The 17065-nt window shown below is 40.6% G+C and overlaps 1 protein-coding gene across 2 annotated transcripts in view; it reads right to left on the reverse strand.

The window, feature by feature from the left end:
• Positions 1–2571: 2571 nt before the first annotated feature.
• man1a1 (mannosidase, alpha, class 1A, member 1) overlaps positions 2572–17065 on the reverse strand; it is a 133864-nt gene continuing 119370 nt past the window's right edge. For both annotated transcript variants that reach the window (XM_040125361.1, XM_040125360.1), the window contains exons 9-12: positions 14247–14466; positions 13126–13298; positions 12633–12748; positions 2572–6147 (exon numbers count right to left, since the gene is read on the reverse strand). In XM_040125361.1, the coding sequence (XP_039981295.1) occupies positions 6021–6147; positions 12633–12748; positions 13126–13298; positions 14247–14466 (636 nt within the window). In that variant the 3' untranslated portion in view covers positions 2572–6020. The remainder of the gene's footprint in view (positions 6148–12632; positions 12749–13125; positions 13299–14246; positions 14467–17065) is intronic.

Below are 17065 nucleotides of genomic sequence, written 5' to 3' on the forward strand. Positions count from 1 at the left end.
CTCGGCTGAAATAGCGCCAGCTTTTACGGCAGATGCCGTAACTATTTCAAACGAGGGTGAGCCGTGTTTCTCCTGCCGGACCATAAATCTACGGGTGCGACGACTGATCGATTAATCGACTGACAGAAACGTAATCAGCCACTATTTGATAATCGATCGATCGTTTCGGTCATTTTTTGAAGGCAGCAACTCCACTCACTCTCTGGCTCAAGCTTCTCCAATGTGTGGACTTCCTGCTGTTTTTTATGTTTTTATATCATCGAAAACTGAACATTTTTTGGAGTTTTGTGCTGCTGGTCGGACGAAAACGGGGTATCCTGAACATGTCACCCTGGACTCCGGGAAACTATGATGGACATCGTCTTACTAATTTGTGGCATATTATGGACCAAACAATTCATCCGTTGGTCTAGAAAATAACTGGCAGGACTAACGGGATGTTGAAAGCAATCGTTGGTTGCAGCCTCCCAGTGCGTGAAAACCAGACTGACGTTTGTAATGGGAATGTCTGACTTCTGACCTTAAATGACAACAGTGTGCAGAGACCGAGGTGAACTGTGTTAACTTATCTAACGGTGTTTTACCAAAACATTCATTCGACTGCCTGGATAAAACCAGCACGGCTGAAACCCTTGGCTGATGCCTTCTAAAAGGAAAGTCATTCTCATTGGTCCCAAGCTCAACATTTACCAACACTAACTTGAAACTTTCAAGTTTTTGAATTTGCAGGCTCAAGATCAAATTTAAATTAAAAAAAAAAAAAAAGATCAACATTAAAGAGTCTTTATAGTGAAGACTGAGCTACATTAAACGACTTTACTGGCCTGCTTTGGGCCAATAAGGTGAAAAAAACCCCCCCAAAAAAACAAAACCAAAAACATCTTTATCTCAACTTGTCAGATAAAGAAACTCCAAAAGCGGATTTCAGTGACTGTCCGTACTTGTCATACAGAAACTAAAATACTCGCGAAGCAGAATCATGTCACTACAGGCTCGTCATAAGCCGTCAGAAACATCAGCTCTCAGCATTAGTGGAAGAATCAGAGGTCAAAGATTCAGGTTTCTGACTCCGTCATCTCTTTTTCTCTATATTCCTATCAAGCAGCTTCAGTATCTTAACACTAGACTGTACGATTAACACTTAAATTGACCTGGTTTTTACTATAATGCTGAAATTCCCCATATGTCCGTGTTCGTCTTTGAGATCCTCAAAACTGTAAGTCGAAAAAACGCGCGTCTACCACGTACCGATCCGCCTCACGTGGCAGATTTGGATAATTTCCTACATTAACAGGTGGTCGTCGCTGCGTCTGACGGCCATCAGACGAAGAGCAGGCCCATCGGCCCCCTCTTACTCTGCGAACAGACTCTTCTCTGCCTGCACACGTCGCTTCGACTCGTTGTGCTTTACAGGATAAAAGAAAAACAAAACAAAACAAAATAAAAGCACATAGAAGTGAATCGACAAAGACAAATGCATATAAAATATTCTTCACTTCACATTGGATTGTACATTCAAACAGCTCCTGTCGTCCTCTAAGGTTGTTTGATTGACTGACTCCCAGGTGGGCTCTCCACCCTCTTTCTGCCACAGTTAACATCTCTTAAACGTACAACATGTAGAATTTCCAAACATCTACGAATTATTGGTGATATATCTAGTTACTGTGAGACCACGGTGGCGGCTTCACAGCTGATTACTGTGGTCTTAAATACGCGATTTTAAAAACGCAAAACTTAGGACCCTTTTTAAATTCGTCACCGACATCGGTTCAAGACGTTATCTTTGGCAGACAAATGCGCAGTTACCCCCGAAAAGTTTGTTTTGAGGGTCCAGCCTTCTTTTCCGACCCGTGAAGCCCACAGCGCCACCTGGGGGTCAGATCCCAACACCTCCCAAGTCCTATGTTCACTACTACAGAATAAATTAACACAATGAGCAAAATCAACCAGTACAATACATCATCACATGGATAATATAATAAATGCCTCTAAACCAACTCTAATTAAACAAAAACACAGATTAAACACGTCGACACTGTCGTCTGTACAGTGATAGAAAGAATGTGGAGGGATTTCTCACAGCTCAGAAATGATTCAACACTAGTAGATTTGAATGGGAAAGCTTCACCGACTCACACGTCAGTGTTGGTTATTACACGAGGAGGGTTCAATGTATACATTTTTTTTTTTTTTTTTAAAAAATGAAATTGATGCTTGTTTTGTTCACTTTGTTTTAAATTCTTCCCATGAAATAAGATGTGACATCTGGGATTCAACTGGATTTAAAAATTTGAACACACGGGAATGCAGCACAATCGGCAGCTCATTTGCTTTCTGTAAATCCGAAGACAATCCGAGCTACATACCTCGTACTGTCATCGGCATCTTTCTGCAGCAGCAAACTACAACTTTTTCAATGTCTAGACATAAAAATCAGGTGAGAATCACTTTATCCTTTAGTGAATTCTAGGTTTTGTTTTGTTTTTTGTGAAACTCAGTAAAAAACAAACACACTGAGGCTGGAACATGGGAAAAGACTATGTTTTTTTTAACAGACTGTTTAGACTCTTTTTTTTTTTTTTTATAGTGGCTCTCTGTTACATGTTTCTGTCAGATTTATTATCCTGCTCTGAGACACCTGGGCTGAATGTCTTTTAAACCTGCTGAGAACTGCAGTTTTAAACTGTCACTCGGTTCAGCCAACTCTCGGCATTCTGTCAGGCAGACGAAATAAATGAATCTACTTAAAGCAGACAGGGGACAGAGCGTTCGCAGTCCCGGCCTCCAGGCTCTGGAACCATCTGCCCGAGGAAATCAGGTCGGCTGACTCAGTCATTTCTTTGAAGTCCCGTCTTACTACATACTTTTGTCGGAGAGCCTTTCCTGCTCTTACTTGAGTTTTAAATTTCTTTGAACTGTCTTTTATCTGTTTTCACTGAACTGGTTTTATACAGTAAACTGTTTCTATGTGTTCTCTTTTTAAATCTGATGGTTTTATGACTTGTCTGTTTAATTTTGCTGCCTTGTGAGGCACTTGGATTTTGAAAAGTGCTCTATAAATAAAGATGATCTTTATTCTCGTAAGTACTTTTGGCAGCGACGCTGTTGTTGACTGAACTTTCTAATGACTCGCCATCTGCCAGATCTCCCAGTGACAATTAAGTTTGCTTAAAGCTCAAGTGGAGGAGCAGGGGAGCTGGAGGAGGTGCGAGCGGCCCCCAGTATGATCCATCACTTTTCTGTGTCACTTCCCCCTTGAAATATAAAAGGGGGAGGCTCAAACTAATGAATACCTGGCAAACTTAACGACTCACTCATTTAAAACATGTACTTGAAGCTCCAATATCAATGAAATATGTCATTTTAAAGATCCAGGTCTGGTGATTTTTTACATTTAAAAAAAAAAAAAAACTTTCTCTTATGAGCAGATCTCTTGTAATTATTGGACTCTGTCGCAACAACACGTGACATTATCCACCGAGTTTAAAATGGTGTTCTTTTTCCCTGTTTCCAAAAAGTCGCCACTCGTGTTTGAGTTAAAAGGTTTCAACCAAAAATCAGTGATAACTGGAGAAGAACGAATGTATTCGTCTAAACTTTACAGGCTGCAGACATTTAGCCCAGGTCTCCTGTGTGCTGCAACAGGAAACGCTCACCACTGGATGTCAGTGTAGACAAGCAATTGTCCAACTTGTGACTAGGCCCTGCACTGTCCTCAAACCATTAAACGACGGTTAAGGGTTGGCCAAACTTGAACCTGGGAGAAAGAACAGTATAAGCACACAAGACTTGTTGTTCCTGTTTTTTAAATCTCTTTGGGTGGACCTTTGGTGGTCTGATCTCCCACTTATCACAGAGAAGCCAGCTTTTGGGCTACTTTCAAGCCAAAGTTACATTGAATATCCCATTAAAAAGTAAGACTTGCCCAGTTTTGGTATAATCCTTATCTGAGTCATGGGAACTTCACTTAAAGCTACGATGCTATTTAAAACTCTACTCTTTTGTGTTTGTGTGAGCTGTCCCTCCCTCTGAATCCTTTTCAACAGTGAAGGCACTAGATTGAAGACTAAACTGGATTTAATCTGGCTACAGTCCTGTGTGGCATCTGGAGAGATCTTTACCATAAAACCCAGCTAAATAGCGAACGTGACTTTGATCGGTTGAACTCTCGTCGGACTTGAATTGCGCAACAGAAAGAGCAACGCACAGTTTGTGTCGGACACAGTCACACGCCCCCCAAACGTGCAGGATGAAGGAAACAAGAGTCTAGACGACAGAATGGTAAAGCTGTACTGAATCACTATGGCTTCTTGTGAGTGTGTGAGTGTGTGTGTGCAGGTGTTTTTGTTTGCGTGGAGGTGAAGTCGAGAGTCTGCGTCTCCTCACAGAGGAGAGGAGATCCTACAGCCCTGCCCTATGCTGGGACTGTAGGACGGAGGTGAGAAGAAGCGATACAACACTAAATGACAGGTCCTACCGATACACATGTTTGCCGATACTGATATCAGGACTATACTGGATGTCTATGGGAGACCCCTAATGTGACGCTGGAATCAGACTGTACGAATGTGCATTCATACGATCAATCCGTATCCTCTTAAGTTGAGACTTTCAGTGTCCCTGGATCTAAAACGTTTCAGAGGGAGTCTGTTGACTCCAAAAGAACAAAAGCAAGATTTCAGGTCCGCTTACTAAATTTTTCCAGGGCTCTCAACCACTCCGCATGGCCTCACTCGTCCCCACAATGGCGGAGTGACTGTAAATCAATGAGGAAGGCTATAGGATGCAGGTGAAAGCCCCAGAAAAGTGGCCCCTCATTATTTTTACTCTCAAAAGTTTTTTTTTCCAGTTAACTTTAAAAAATGAGGGGGAAAAATGGCACAATTGTAATTATTAGTGAGGGGAAAATACAAAAACAAAAAACCAAATGAACAATGCTGTAAGATTAAAGTTTGGGAAACTTACACAAATATTGACTGTCAGTTGGAAAAAAAGTCATCAGCTTTGCAATACCTGTATCGGTCAAACCCCCAGAAATATTGGTGCAAATGTGAGAAAGGGAAATAAATCCAGAGTCCAAAAGCCGGAAGGAGTCAGGTGTTCAGGTAAAGGGTGACGAAGGTTCATAAAAAGAGGCTGGGGGTGTGCTGCGTCTTTTCTTTACTCCCGAAGGCCCAACCACATGTTTTTAGAAAAACAAAATGTGTCTCTGAAGACGGTGTAGAGGTTGGGTGGTGGTGGTGGTGGTGGCACCAGTGTTGGTGCAAGAAAACAATACGTGTGAAGTGAACGGAGCACCCTTTAGCTCACCAAGTCCACCTTGCGATCCTCAGACGAGAGCTGGAGTTTTTCTGGTTTTGGTGCCTAAGGACCGTGGTCCAAATATCCACACTAGGGAGACAACTGGTTCAGATCTGTCAGTGTTCCCCTTCACAAAGAAAAAAACAGAGAGCTGTAGCTTCTAACAACATAATAACTGATGAAAAACGCGATAATTGGTCAGATCGCCCCTTCTGAACGAGCCGGAAATGCGATAAACTGTGGTAGTGAAATAGAACTCTAATAATATCCTCAGAAAGTACCATTTTTATAATGTGAGAATATTAAAAACGTACGTTACCAGTCTGAAGATATCACTGGATTATCCTGTAACTGATCACATTATGGTTTTAAAGTCACTGGGAGGGACAATTTGTTACATTTTGACACGTTATCACATTATCCGGCAGTGAAAATGTTGGTTTGCGTCAGCGTCTGGACTCAACCAGACCTGAACGTTAAAAAAACAACAACAACAAAGAAACAAAACTGGACTCTACCACGAGAATTCAGCTCCAACAGGCTTGAATTAAGTTTTGATCCCATTAAAAAATAAAAAGTGAAATTCGATCAAGAGGCATCTGTAACCACTGGGGACTCCAAATGGCTAAACTGTTTCAGACAGACAGCTGGAGGCTCAGGTATACAGGATCAGAGGTTCTCGCACTTGTTTTTGGATGTCAGCGCCGGATGGTCCACTACTCCACTTCGTTGGGTCTGTCTGTTTTGTCCTTCCTGATGACCGGCAGAGGGTGGGCCTCGGTGTTAAAGACCCAGTGATCGAATGGTAGGTGGTCGTCGTCGGAGAAGAGCAGGTAGAGATACCTGGAGGTGACAAATAAGGAGGAAAAAAAAATTATTTAACAAAAAAAAAAAAAGAAAGAAAAAGAAAGATCATACAGAACTGGCTCTCATGGTACGCCAGCAACTCCACAGCCACAGTCATAACAAACAGGTATACCTGTTAAAATGAAAAAATTAATTTTTTAAGATACTATAACTAAAAGCACATGTGTTGTGACCAAAGGCTCTATTTTCGTGGTGGTAGTACAACCACCACAAGCAGTTCTCTGACACTTTGGTATTTTCATGAGCTTAAACCCAGATGCCACCATAAATCTGGTTTCACCATCAAGAATGGGAAAAAGGAAAATGTGACACAATAGTAAAAAGACAAATTAAGCAAAAATGTAAGCAGAATTCTTAAGTCTGAATTTTGTATAAAAGCGTCAGTATAACCTCTTACAACACCCCATAAACTAGAAAATAACGGTCAAAGGCTTACTAATGATGCAGTTACCAGGGCTCCCCCACCAAACAAAGTCTAGTTTAACGTTACTGTAGCTGAATATGTGTCATCCCTGACAACTGGGGAAATCTCACGCAATGGAAAGCTCTGGAGAAGTGGACCCTGAGTAATTATTATAGCAGAGTTTCAAACTATAGCAGAATTTGCAATAAATTATCCAAAATAAAGTCGAGGTTAAAAATCTGCCGTTCTACCTGATTATCATCTATTTTCGTGCAGTGCGGACGATTCATGGGAACTAAAGTAAAAATGCTTTCAATGAAATCTGGAGGGTAAACAATGTTTTGATTACATAATCAAGCTTCCACTCCTGTCTTCACTTCTTTTTAAAGATGACTCCGTTGAGGATACACACTGTTTAATCTTCTCTGTGTTGATATTATTCTGAGTTGTGTTTCAGCTTCTGCAATATTTATTGGTGGTCCTGCCAAAAAAGTGATGAAACGGATGTGGAATTGAGGGAGGAGGATGGGTGCGGCTCGGGCTCACACCAGTTTATGAAACTCGAAGTGATTAAATTATGCGGTCCGGTGTCATCAGATCTTGTGAAGCCCCCCCTAAAAATAACATTATCCATCAAAGGACTGTTACCAAGGTGAGTAAATAAAGTGGCTTTCAGAGACAGTCGCTGGTCCAAGGTAATAAATTCAGGAAAGGTAGAAAAACAGAATTAAAAAAAAAAGAAAGTTTCCCCTTATTCGTTTCAGCAAAAACAAAGCGCTCCGACTCAGCTACTTTGTCCTCTAACTACTCGTCCATAAAGAAAGTGTGGTTGTGCCGTGTTGTGAAGACTGACATCTGCTGCTTGTGATCACCCTGCGCCTACAATTCAGCAAATGTCTGACGGGTTCAATAATATAATGTAGAGTGTGAAGGGCTCACAGAGCTGGAATAAAATGAGACCTTTTTCTACAACAGTCTGACAAACATCGGCCGCTATTTACAGAGCGGCGCTAATTAGATCAGTTCTCTGCCAGCACAGGTCTGGGATCAGCTGGTCATCTTACTGTTATAATAGTCGTGGTGACTGCTCAGAATGTTTTGGCGTTTGTGCTTTTATTATGTGTTTACAACATTATGATATAGAATAAGTGGTCTGTTAATACAGCAAATCTTCATCCAAAAACATGACATTTTCCCTGACATCCCAAACAGATTCTAGACGAACAAAGTAAAAAATCATCTGGTTTAGTGATTGTTTGTGAATAATGTAAATAATGTTAATACTATAATAAATGAGGGTCAAAGCTTTTGCAAATTTTCACCACAGAAACAGCTACCGCAACGCACAGCAAGCTAGCTGAGCTCGCTGTCAGCCAGTTAACGCTGAACGGAACTTTGCAACGACGATTGTCTTTTTCGTCTGATATCTGTGGTGGATGCGGTGGGCTAAAGGCCTTATGACCTCCTCAAAACTGTGGATGCGTTTTCCCAACTTTGGGAAGTGTATAGCACGCGACTTTTTACCCGTGTTTACCGTAACCAGCGACAGCAAGCGGGAAGCTAAGAAACAACCAATGGAACCAACAAAACACATGGGCCAGCTGAAAGGTCACGTGTGAGAAAGAGGGGAAAATACACCTAAAGAAAAGAGACAACCTAAAAAAAAAGTGTGACACAGTGAAACAGATGACTAGTACTAATGATTCAGCAGAGGGAGAGAGCTGGTTGTCCAGGAAGCCATCAACCTCCATAACAAGTCCCCATCCTCCTCTGCCTGCCAACACACCACTAGAAAGCAGCCTGATTGAAGGCAGACAACAGTGTGAAGTACGACCGTGTCCTTGGCAGCAGTGGGAAGATGAATGCTGGAAGTGGCTCTGCACGATGCCAAGATCCCGGAGTAACATTTGAAGGATTAGATTTATGGGTTTGCTGCTAAATGGGATTGATATTTTCTGTGTCCAGTGAGATCTGGCCCTGATATCATGGGATATGATGGATGAGGTAATTATTGTGTTACTGTCCAAGCTGGTGGTCAATTACGCTCATATTTTTCTTCAAGTTGTCTGTGGGATGGCTCTAAACTGAGATGATGCCAATGAGAGATTTTCATTTTCTTCTTTTTTCTTCCTCGGAAAGATTTAATCCTACCTACGAAAACATTCGTGGACTTTTTGATACCGGTCAGCAGAAAACTATCCACTGATCGATCTGCAAAAGGAATCCAGCCATCTTAATTAAATTGTGAATGTGTCTGTGTGTGTGTTAATCAGGAATAGAGGTGACGCGTGTTAAAATTTACGGCCTATAAAAAAGCTGGGTTGGATGGCACCTTGCCCACATCGGGCTCCGTTAGCTTTACCTTGACTTACTGTTAACAGCTGCCTTGTGTGTGTGCGCGTGTCTGCGAGAGGAGGATATGAACAAGGGGAGGAAATCGGTGGAGTATGCAGGACAGGCCATCAAAATTTCGGAGGGAGTGAAGGACACAGAGAGGACGATAAATTTGGAGGAAATGTGGGAGACAGACGAGTACAGTGGACTTGCTTGTGCATCACAAATCCGTCCGCCCGGACTGATGCCATCAATCAGGTCCACTTCTGCACTGGTTAACGGATTAAATACAATCTGAAGTATACGAACCGGGTTCATTTAATAAGATGACTAGCATTTATATTATCGTGCCACTAGACGCCAGTTCTGACATGCAGGTCAGCTTGTGTGCGAATCAGATGTGGTAACAGCGGGATGGTGAAGGTTAGCTGACCGAGTATGGTTAGCTAGCCAACCAGCTGTTTTATCATCTAAACCAAAAAATCAATCAAAGGTGTAAAATATATTATAAATAAATAAACAAAGAAAATCAGACTTTGAAGAAGGTGCTCTTCTGCCAAAACGTCAGCTCATGGGATTAAGTCTGCAACATATCGGTCAGTATACAAAGCTCCTGCTTCTTTTAGAAGTTATTGTATTTGTTTTCTATGTAAAGTGAACAAAGAATCTTTTTTAAGCCATTATGACAATGATAATATTACGGTAGCCGTAAGGATAATTAAAATACTCACATTTAAAATGATTTCATTCATTCATCATCGTCAAACATAGTTCCAAAGTGGTCACATTTAGAGCTGAAGCAATTAGGCGATTAAAACATTCATCGACTGACAGAAAATTATTTGGCAACTACTTTGACACTCAATTAGTCATTTTTTAAGCAAAAATGTCAAACATTTCAGTGGGTACAGCTTCCAACCTGGTTCCAAATGCGAATATTTGTCTGTTTTCTTAAGTCTTGCATAATAATAGACTGAACATCTTTGGGTTTTGGACGTTTGGTCTGAAAGCATCAGACAACATTATGTTTTATGCTTTTTGTATAAAGACTACTGTCTGGTCAAAAGTGTGGTCTATTTTTGAATGTGAGGAAGAGGGAAATTTTCCGTCTTTTAATGGTATTAAAGGCAGGTTTATCTGTGTCTCCTCATTTTATAATGAACTTCATAAGGTCACTTCCACACTTTCAGTGAAAGGCAGCATTACATCTGATTTTTAAAAACTACACGTGCTTGAAATTGCGGCTTTTACAGTTAATTAAATGCTATCAGCGAACCGCAGATAAACAAAAAAAAAAAAAGAACTCTGGCAGCTCTTACTTTGCCTGAACTGGCTGCTCAAATACAACCAACAAAGTGAGAAGTACTGATCAAATCTAGCAAAATATCATATTAACGTGGAAATTCTCCACTTATTTCCCCTTTGCATCGGTAGACACACAGAAATCAAGACACAAACAAACAAAAACACAAACAAACAAAAACACACACACACACACACACACACACACACACACACACACACACACACACACACACACACACACACACACACACACACACACACACACACACACACACACACACACACACAGCACATGTACATAAACTTTCACACTTGTTAAACTGTTGTTGGAATTTTTACTCATGGTTTAAGCAGACCGTCTTCCTGAACACAGTTGGAGAGCGGTCTGAGGAGGAAAGCTCTATTAGCCACCAGACATCACACTGTGTGGCTGACAACACTTTTAAAGAGCTATTTGCGGCTACGCACGCACGGCCTCACACACATTGAATGAATCAGATGCGCACAAAACAGCAGTTAAGTAAAAAAAACATCAAGCGACTATTAAGAGGAAGGGAGAAGTAGTAACTGGTGTTTTTCACACTTTCTGACTTTCTCTGTTTGAGGTCTAACTTCGCAGAGGCATTCAGTTGGAAATTCTTTTGGAATAGAGTTTGAGCAACCTATGTGTCTATTAAAAGACCCAATATATGATTTGCAGAAATGTGTGCGCTTTCAGTCTTTTACTGAAAGTAAGCTCAGCATTCAGGGCCGTCAGCTTGTACAAAATCTGTGTCTAATTATTTTCATGTTGCTCCTCACAGGATAAATCATTTAGATTTATTGTGGCTGGATTTTACTCAAAAATGTCATAGAGTAATAAAATCTGTTCAAGCTGTCTTCAGGCCACAATATGTGGTTTCACCTGGCTCATGGCTCATTTTAACAACAGTACCTTCAGAAAAACACTCTGGATCTGGGGTGAGAAGTCAGCAGTAAAGAAACCTCTCTACCTTTTTTTATGGCATTGTAGTAGCTTACACTATTTTCATGGTAAACAAACACACTTATATTAACATTGCGTATTGGATGGACTGGATACAGTGTATATCCATGCAGCCTTCTCATATTCTTTATTGACATATTTTTATGTTATCTAGATACAACTTATTGTCCTCTAGATTGGACGCATATTTGTATCTAGTCACTCTCGTGCATGCAGTGGCAGAACATGTGACTGGCTAATGATATGATGATGATAAATGATGATAAATGTTAAAATATTCCTCCACAGCACCACTGGTGGTGGAAAACTCCACTGGGTACCTTTAATAGACCTGCAGAATGAAAACGTTCTCCCGTAAGAAAAACCCCTGCGGTCTAGAGCAGCGCTTTTGGTTTATGTCCCCTTAAACAAAACAATCTCGGGTCATCCCGGTGGTTTTAGGATTTTAAGCCCCATGTAATTGAGACGTCCCCAGTTTGAGTCCAACCAGGGACCTTTCTAACCTGCCAATCACTCTGCACCAATACTCTTTTTCTGTCAGATCTCCACCGTCTGCCATGGGAAAAAGGCACACAAATGCCCCATAAATACTTCAAGGAAAAAAAAATGAGGCAATGTCTATATGTAACCATAATTACTAGTTGCGTGTGTCTGGGAGTTGTGGTCAGTCCTTCCACTTTTCTAAAAAAAAAAGGGCAAAGTTTGGATGTATGTTTTTTCTTCTTAATCATCCCACAAACCCTCAAATGTATCTTTCAACTGCTTGAAAAGAATCCCGACTCCCTGGTTGGGATCCACTGACTCTTCAAAGGCACCGATTTTGACTCAAAACGTCATCAGCTTCCTCTTCCAAAGATGACAATGTACAGTATGAACGCAAAATGGTTAACATACAGTTCTGAAGTGGCAGTGTGTGCGGTACAGAGCTACAGTATCTGACACAGACACAGAAAAGATTTTGGTACCGATCCACTGGTCAGGTATTGGGGGGCCAAGTGACTAAAGGCACAAACATTTGGTTTGTTTTAAAAGTCCTGCTCTTCGTCATTCAGTTATCACTCTTTGTGTCGTTTCTCAGCCTAATATCGTATCCATTCTGCGTTAGTAGTTCATACTGAGACTGAAACATTCTGTACAGCAAAACTCTCTAATTGACTCAATATGTGAGTGTGTGTGTGTGTGTGTGTGTGTGTGTCTGAGTGGGACTGTGTAGAGAAGTATCCTTGCCAGTGACCTTAGCTACGCTCTGGAGCTTGTCTGAGAGAATGACAACATTGTTTGTGTGTGTGTGTGTGTGTTTGTGTGACTTGACATCTCTGTCAGCTTGGGGATGCGGAGTTCCAGTCCCTCAGTAAAATGCAATGACAGCACAATCATAAGAGGCCAAATGTGAAGGGTGTGCATATAAAGATGTCAAGTTTTTCTGTGTCTTACTTGAGTGTCTCTGCCAAGTAAAAGCTCTGTTGTACATCGTCGTGATTTGGAGATGAAGCGTAGACGTCTCTGACGCCGCTGTAGCCTCCTTCTACTTTACAATGCTGCTCCAAGGCCTGGATGAGAGAGAGTAATACAGACCGACACAACAGGAAGAGATAAAGACAGTGAGGGGGCATCAGTGAGTGGCAACATCAATCGAGCTCTTTATGTATTTAAAATACAGCTAAACCTAAATATAAAAATAAGTGAAATAAGTTGACCTTCTGTTAGCTTCCTTTCTGATTTGTTTGTTGTGTTTGTAGAGCATGTGAAAAAGCCAAGTATTTCAATGTTAGTCCCTTACTTAACTGCCTGAAATAAAGTCTCTTATCTGCTCAAGTTCTTTGAGCAGTAAGAAACCATATGAGAACTTTTTGCCCAAATTGCCCACCTGCTGTTAAACGAAATATTACAAGAAACCGTCTTCATTTTGATTTGACCAAGATTTTACCTGAACGGCCTCCCAGCCCCACTCTCTGTATTTGGGGTCGTGGGTGAACCTCCACATGTACATGTAGGTCTCGATGACCTCGGGACGGAGGATGAAATATTTCTCGTTCTGGCGGGTGGCGATGGCCTCGACCCCGCCATCGAAACGGAACGCCTCTGGACCCAGCTTCAAAGCTGCGGAAGAGGAGAACATAATAAGGAAATACTGGGGTTGTAAAGAAACACAGCCTAATGTTGCTGCCTAAAAAATAGGGAAAACAAAGATCATGTTTAGCCTTAAAGGACTAAGTGACTAAGTTTTTTCTTTTTGCTTGACTGTTTGTTTTATTTACCCGCGTTTACATAATATTACATTTTTGTTATGCATATGGGTACAGTGCAGAATGTCTACGACTTCAGCTCAGTGTTCACTCAAAAAATATTGCTATTCAACTGCTGGTGGTAACTGAAACATGGTCACTCACAACACGACTTGGGGATGGATTAAATTGAGGGAGAAAAATACAATCATTTTATTGAAGAGTAAAAAAGACAAAAAAAAACATACATACCCTTGACACATGGCATTGATTAAAATAAGACTTTTAAATTAGACTAAAACCACTTTTCTTTGAATAAACACTAATTTAACTTTCCTATTAATTTGACTTTCCTGCTTAAAAGTATCAGCATTAAAAAAACCTGACATTTCTATTTAGAGGAGTAGATGCTGTCACTAATTTAATTGAAGAAAAATAACGTAATGAGTGAAAAAGTAATAACTTATTGAAATGAGCAATATTGGCAAAAGCCAATATTTAGAAACATATTTGGCAACCAATACCTTTTTTTTTTACAAGGAACTCTCTTCAAAATGAGACTCAAGCTACTTTCGAATAAATAAACACTTATGAATTAATTTGACAGAAATTAAAATTTTTTTAACTAGTCTAAAACAAAAATTGAAAACAATGAACTGAAGAAATAATGACCAAACTTGCATTTGCAAGTATCCAACTAAATCAAAATTTAAAACTAGTGACCAATTTCACTGCAAAACATTAAAAATCCTAAGTGTCTTTCATTCTTCAGAAACACGTGTGTGTGTGTGTGTGTGTGTGTGTGTGTGTGTGTGTTATTTACCAGTCCTGGTGTAAGACTCATGACAGGTGCGGGCAATCTCGGCGGCCTGCTCCATCTGGTGGCCCGTCTTGTCACTGGGCGCCCCATCAGCCCCCAGAGCGATCATGCCACCTGCGAAACAGGTCAGGTGACCCATCTTATGCTCCAGCAGCCCCCCCTTCCACTCCGCTATGTAGGTCAGCCCACCGCTCGACTTCCTCATCAGGTTGGTCTCTATCGCCTTGGAAAAACAAGGAGTAAAGAAGGGTTTTGAGGGTGTGTTAGGATTGGTCCTCAATCCCCTGTCGAACAATGGGGACAAAACCATTTTCGGTCCCATAACCTGTAATGATCCTCTTCTCATTACCAGGTTAATTTCAGAGTGTAAATTTTATGCAATGAATGTATTTGTCATGTAAAATTCTTTCTACTGCAACAATTTCTGAAAATCAACTGTGTTTGTTTAACATACAGTATATAAAAGAAGTGCAACTGTTCCTGTTTTCCCATTTTATACAATGAAACTTATTTTAAGTGTTGAGCAGACTCCCAATTATACCACATAGTTTTTAGCCACAGCACCAGTACTACAGAACTGAATGGCACTTGGTTTATGCTTCTAAATCGTCAGTAATTACATTTAAAAATACGAACAGAAGCATTTCTTTCTTTCCCATCGATAAAGAATAGACTGCTGCTTTCCGCACATGGTCCCCAAACATCAGTAGCAAACATAGATCTAAATGCAAGGCTCATAAGAAGCTGTATAGATTATCGCAGGTGTCCACGCCACGATTCCCCGAAAAAGAGGTGAAGAATCTGGATGGATAGGTAGGGATCAAAGTGAGAGGTACCATAGGTTTTTAATATATTTCGGGTACAATGACACTTTAACACAGCCCAGATTTTGAAGAACCAGATTGCACAGGAAGGACACCAGCGTTATCATTTCTTTTCCCCCGCTGTGTCTCAGATTTCCAAGCTGTGCTGCTTTCTCTCCCTGCTGCGTTCTTGATAACTGCATCAAGAACCCCTATAATCCCTGGAGAACGGGGTGGATTATGCGCCAAGTATCCTTGAGTGTTTAATTCTGTATTTTAGTCGCCATGTAATAAATTTTCTCCACAGTGTGTTACAGAAAGTCATTGCTTCTCACCACTATTTAAGTTGACGCTTGGTTTGAAAAGAGAAAAGCTGCCTGCTTGGGTGTGTGTGTTTCTATATATTTACTTTAGGGGGATTGCTGTTGCTGTTACTAGATTCATCTGCTCCCTGTCCTTGTGTAATTTTGTCATCCTCACATCTGCTCAAACTCACTATCAGGCTCCTAAGGATCAAATTTAGAAAATCACACGCTCGTATATGTACATGTATCAGATAATTTGGCATTAAATTGGTCAAAGTGAAAGAAAATTGCCATGTTACAGTCAAAGCTGCCCCAGAAAACACACATGGTATTAACACGCTCTTCATTTAAATTATTTACTTTCATTATCTCAGGAGCAACACTTGCAAGCTTCAAGGTTATTTAGGTGACTGGATTCCTTTAAGATCCCCTGCAGGGATAAATGGATACAACAGCATGACCACTTTTCAAAATCCAAAGCTGATGTTGCTGTTGTCCACTATCCAACACCCATTTATTATGACTCAGAGGGTGCATGAGGGGTGAAAATCCATGCAGCTCACCATCTGTAAACAATGATCACAACTACAAATCGGAGGCCACTGGTCCTGTATTCTACGTCCGTAGTTTCCCAGTGGGTTTTTCTAGTGGTTGCCCGTGTAGTGTTTAAGTTTTCACATATTGATACGCTGGTGTAGAAAGGGCAATACAGAGCAAAGTAACATCACTGCTGGTCGTTCAGCCACAAAACAGACCACCGGTCTCGGTGCTGAGAAGTGCAAGAGATTGGAAAATTACAAGCCACAGAGAGCAGTGCTGTATAATGTCATGGCTGGAAAAGAAAGAGCGCTTTACAATATTTACACAGATGGTGCTTTCAGGGACCTGCGGAGAGGTGAGAAATGACGATTTCTGTTTCAGCTGTCAAAAGAAAATCCACATGAGAACTCAATGGAAAGTTAATAAACCTTTATATATATTCTACATTACTATTCTAAAATGTATTATTCCCAATGATTCATTTGTTTGTTTTCTACACAATACTGTGTGTGAGACAGGTTGAAGAGGTTCCCCACTGACTAAGCATTGAAATGGTACCAGGACGACTTTCTGTAGCCGGAAGTATTACTACTAAGAGGACTTTCTAATCTAATAGGATGGCAACCGCATTCAAAAGCCTGATATCCATATTTTATAGGAGATACTGTCACTAATGTACTGAAAGTATAAGAAAAATAACTTAAGAAGCAATAACTTAACTTTTAAATTCAGTAGCATCTAAAAAATAATATCTTGCTCCACTGGTATGTAACAAACTTTCAAAATTGGATATCTTGGCTGATCAACATTTAACTGTTGTAGTCTTCATTGTACTCACAAACATGGGAAAATATTCTATATATAAGCTTAAAATATGTTATTTATGTAAATACTGTAGGCAGTGGCTTGAAACAGCCATACATTTTGCTAATGTTACACATCATTTATTTGTCCTAGAAGTCCAGGCTTCACAAAGAATAATTGCAATCATAAATTGTGGATCAGCCGTTGCAAGAATTTGTCATCAGATTTGGCCCAGACTCTCCTCATGAAATTCAAAACTTACTTCCCGATCAAGATGAATAAGACACACAATCAATGATTGTGGGAGGCCTAGGCCTAGGGCTTCTTTTAATTAATCTGGCAGTTATTTCTATCCTTTGGACTATAATAT

Source organism: Xiphias gladius, chromosome 4 (assembly GCF_016859285.1).
Source record: "Xiphias gladius isolate SHS-SW01 ecotype Sanya breed wild chromosome 4, ASM1685928v1, whole genome shotgun sequence".
Taxonomy (NCBI): Eukaryota; Metazoa; Chordata; class Actinopteri; order Istiophoriformes; family Xiphiidae; genus Xiphias; species Xiphias gladius.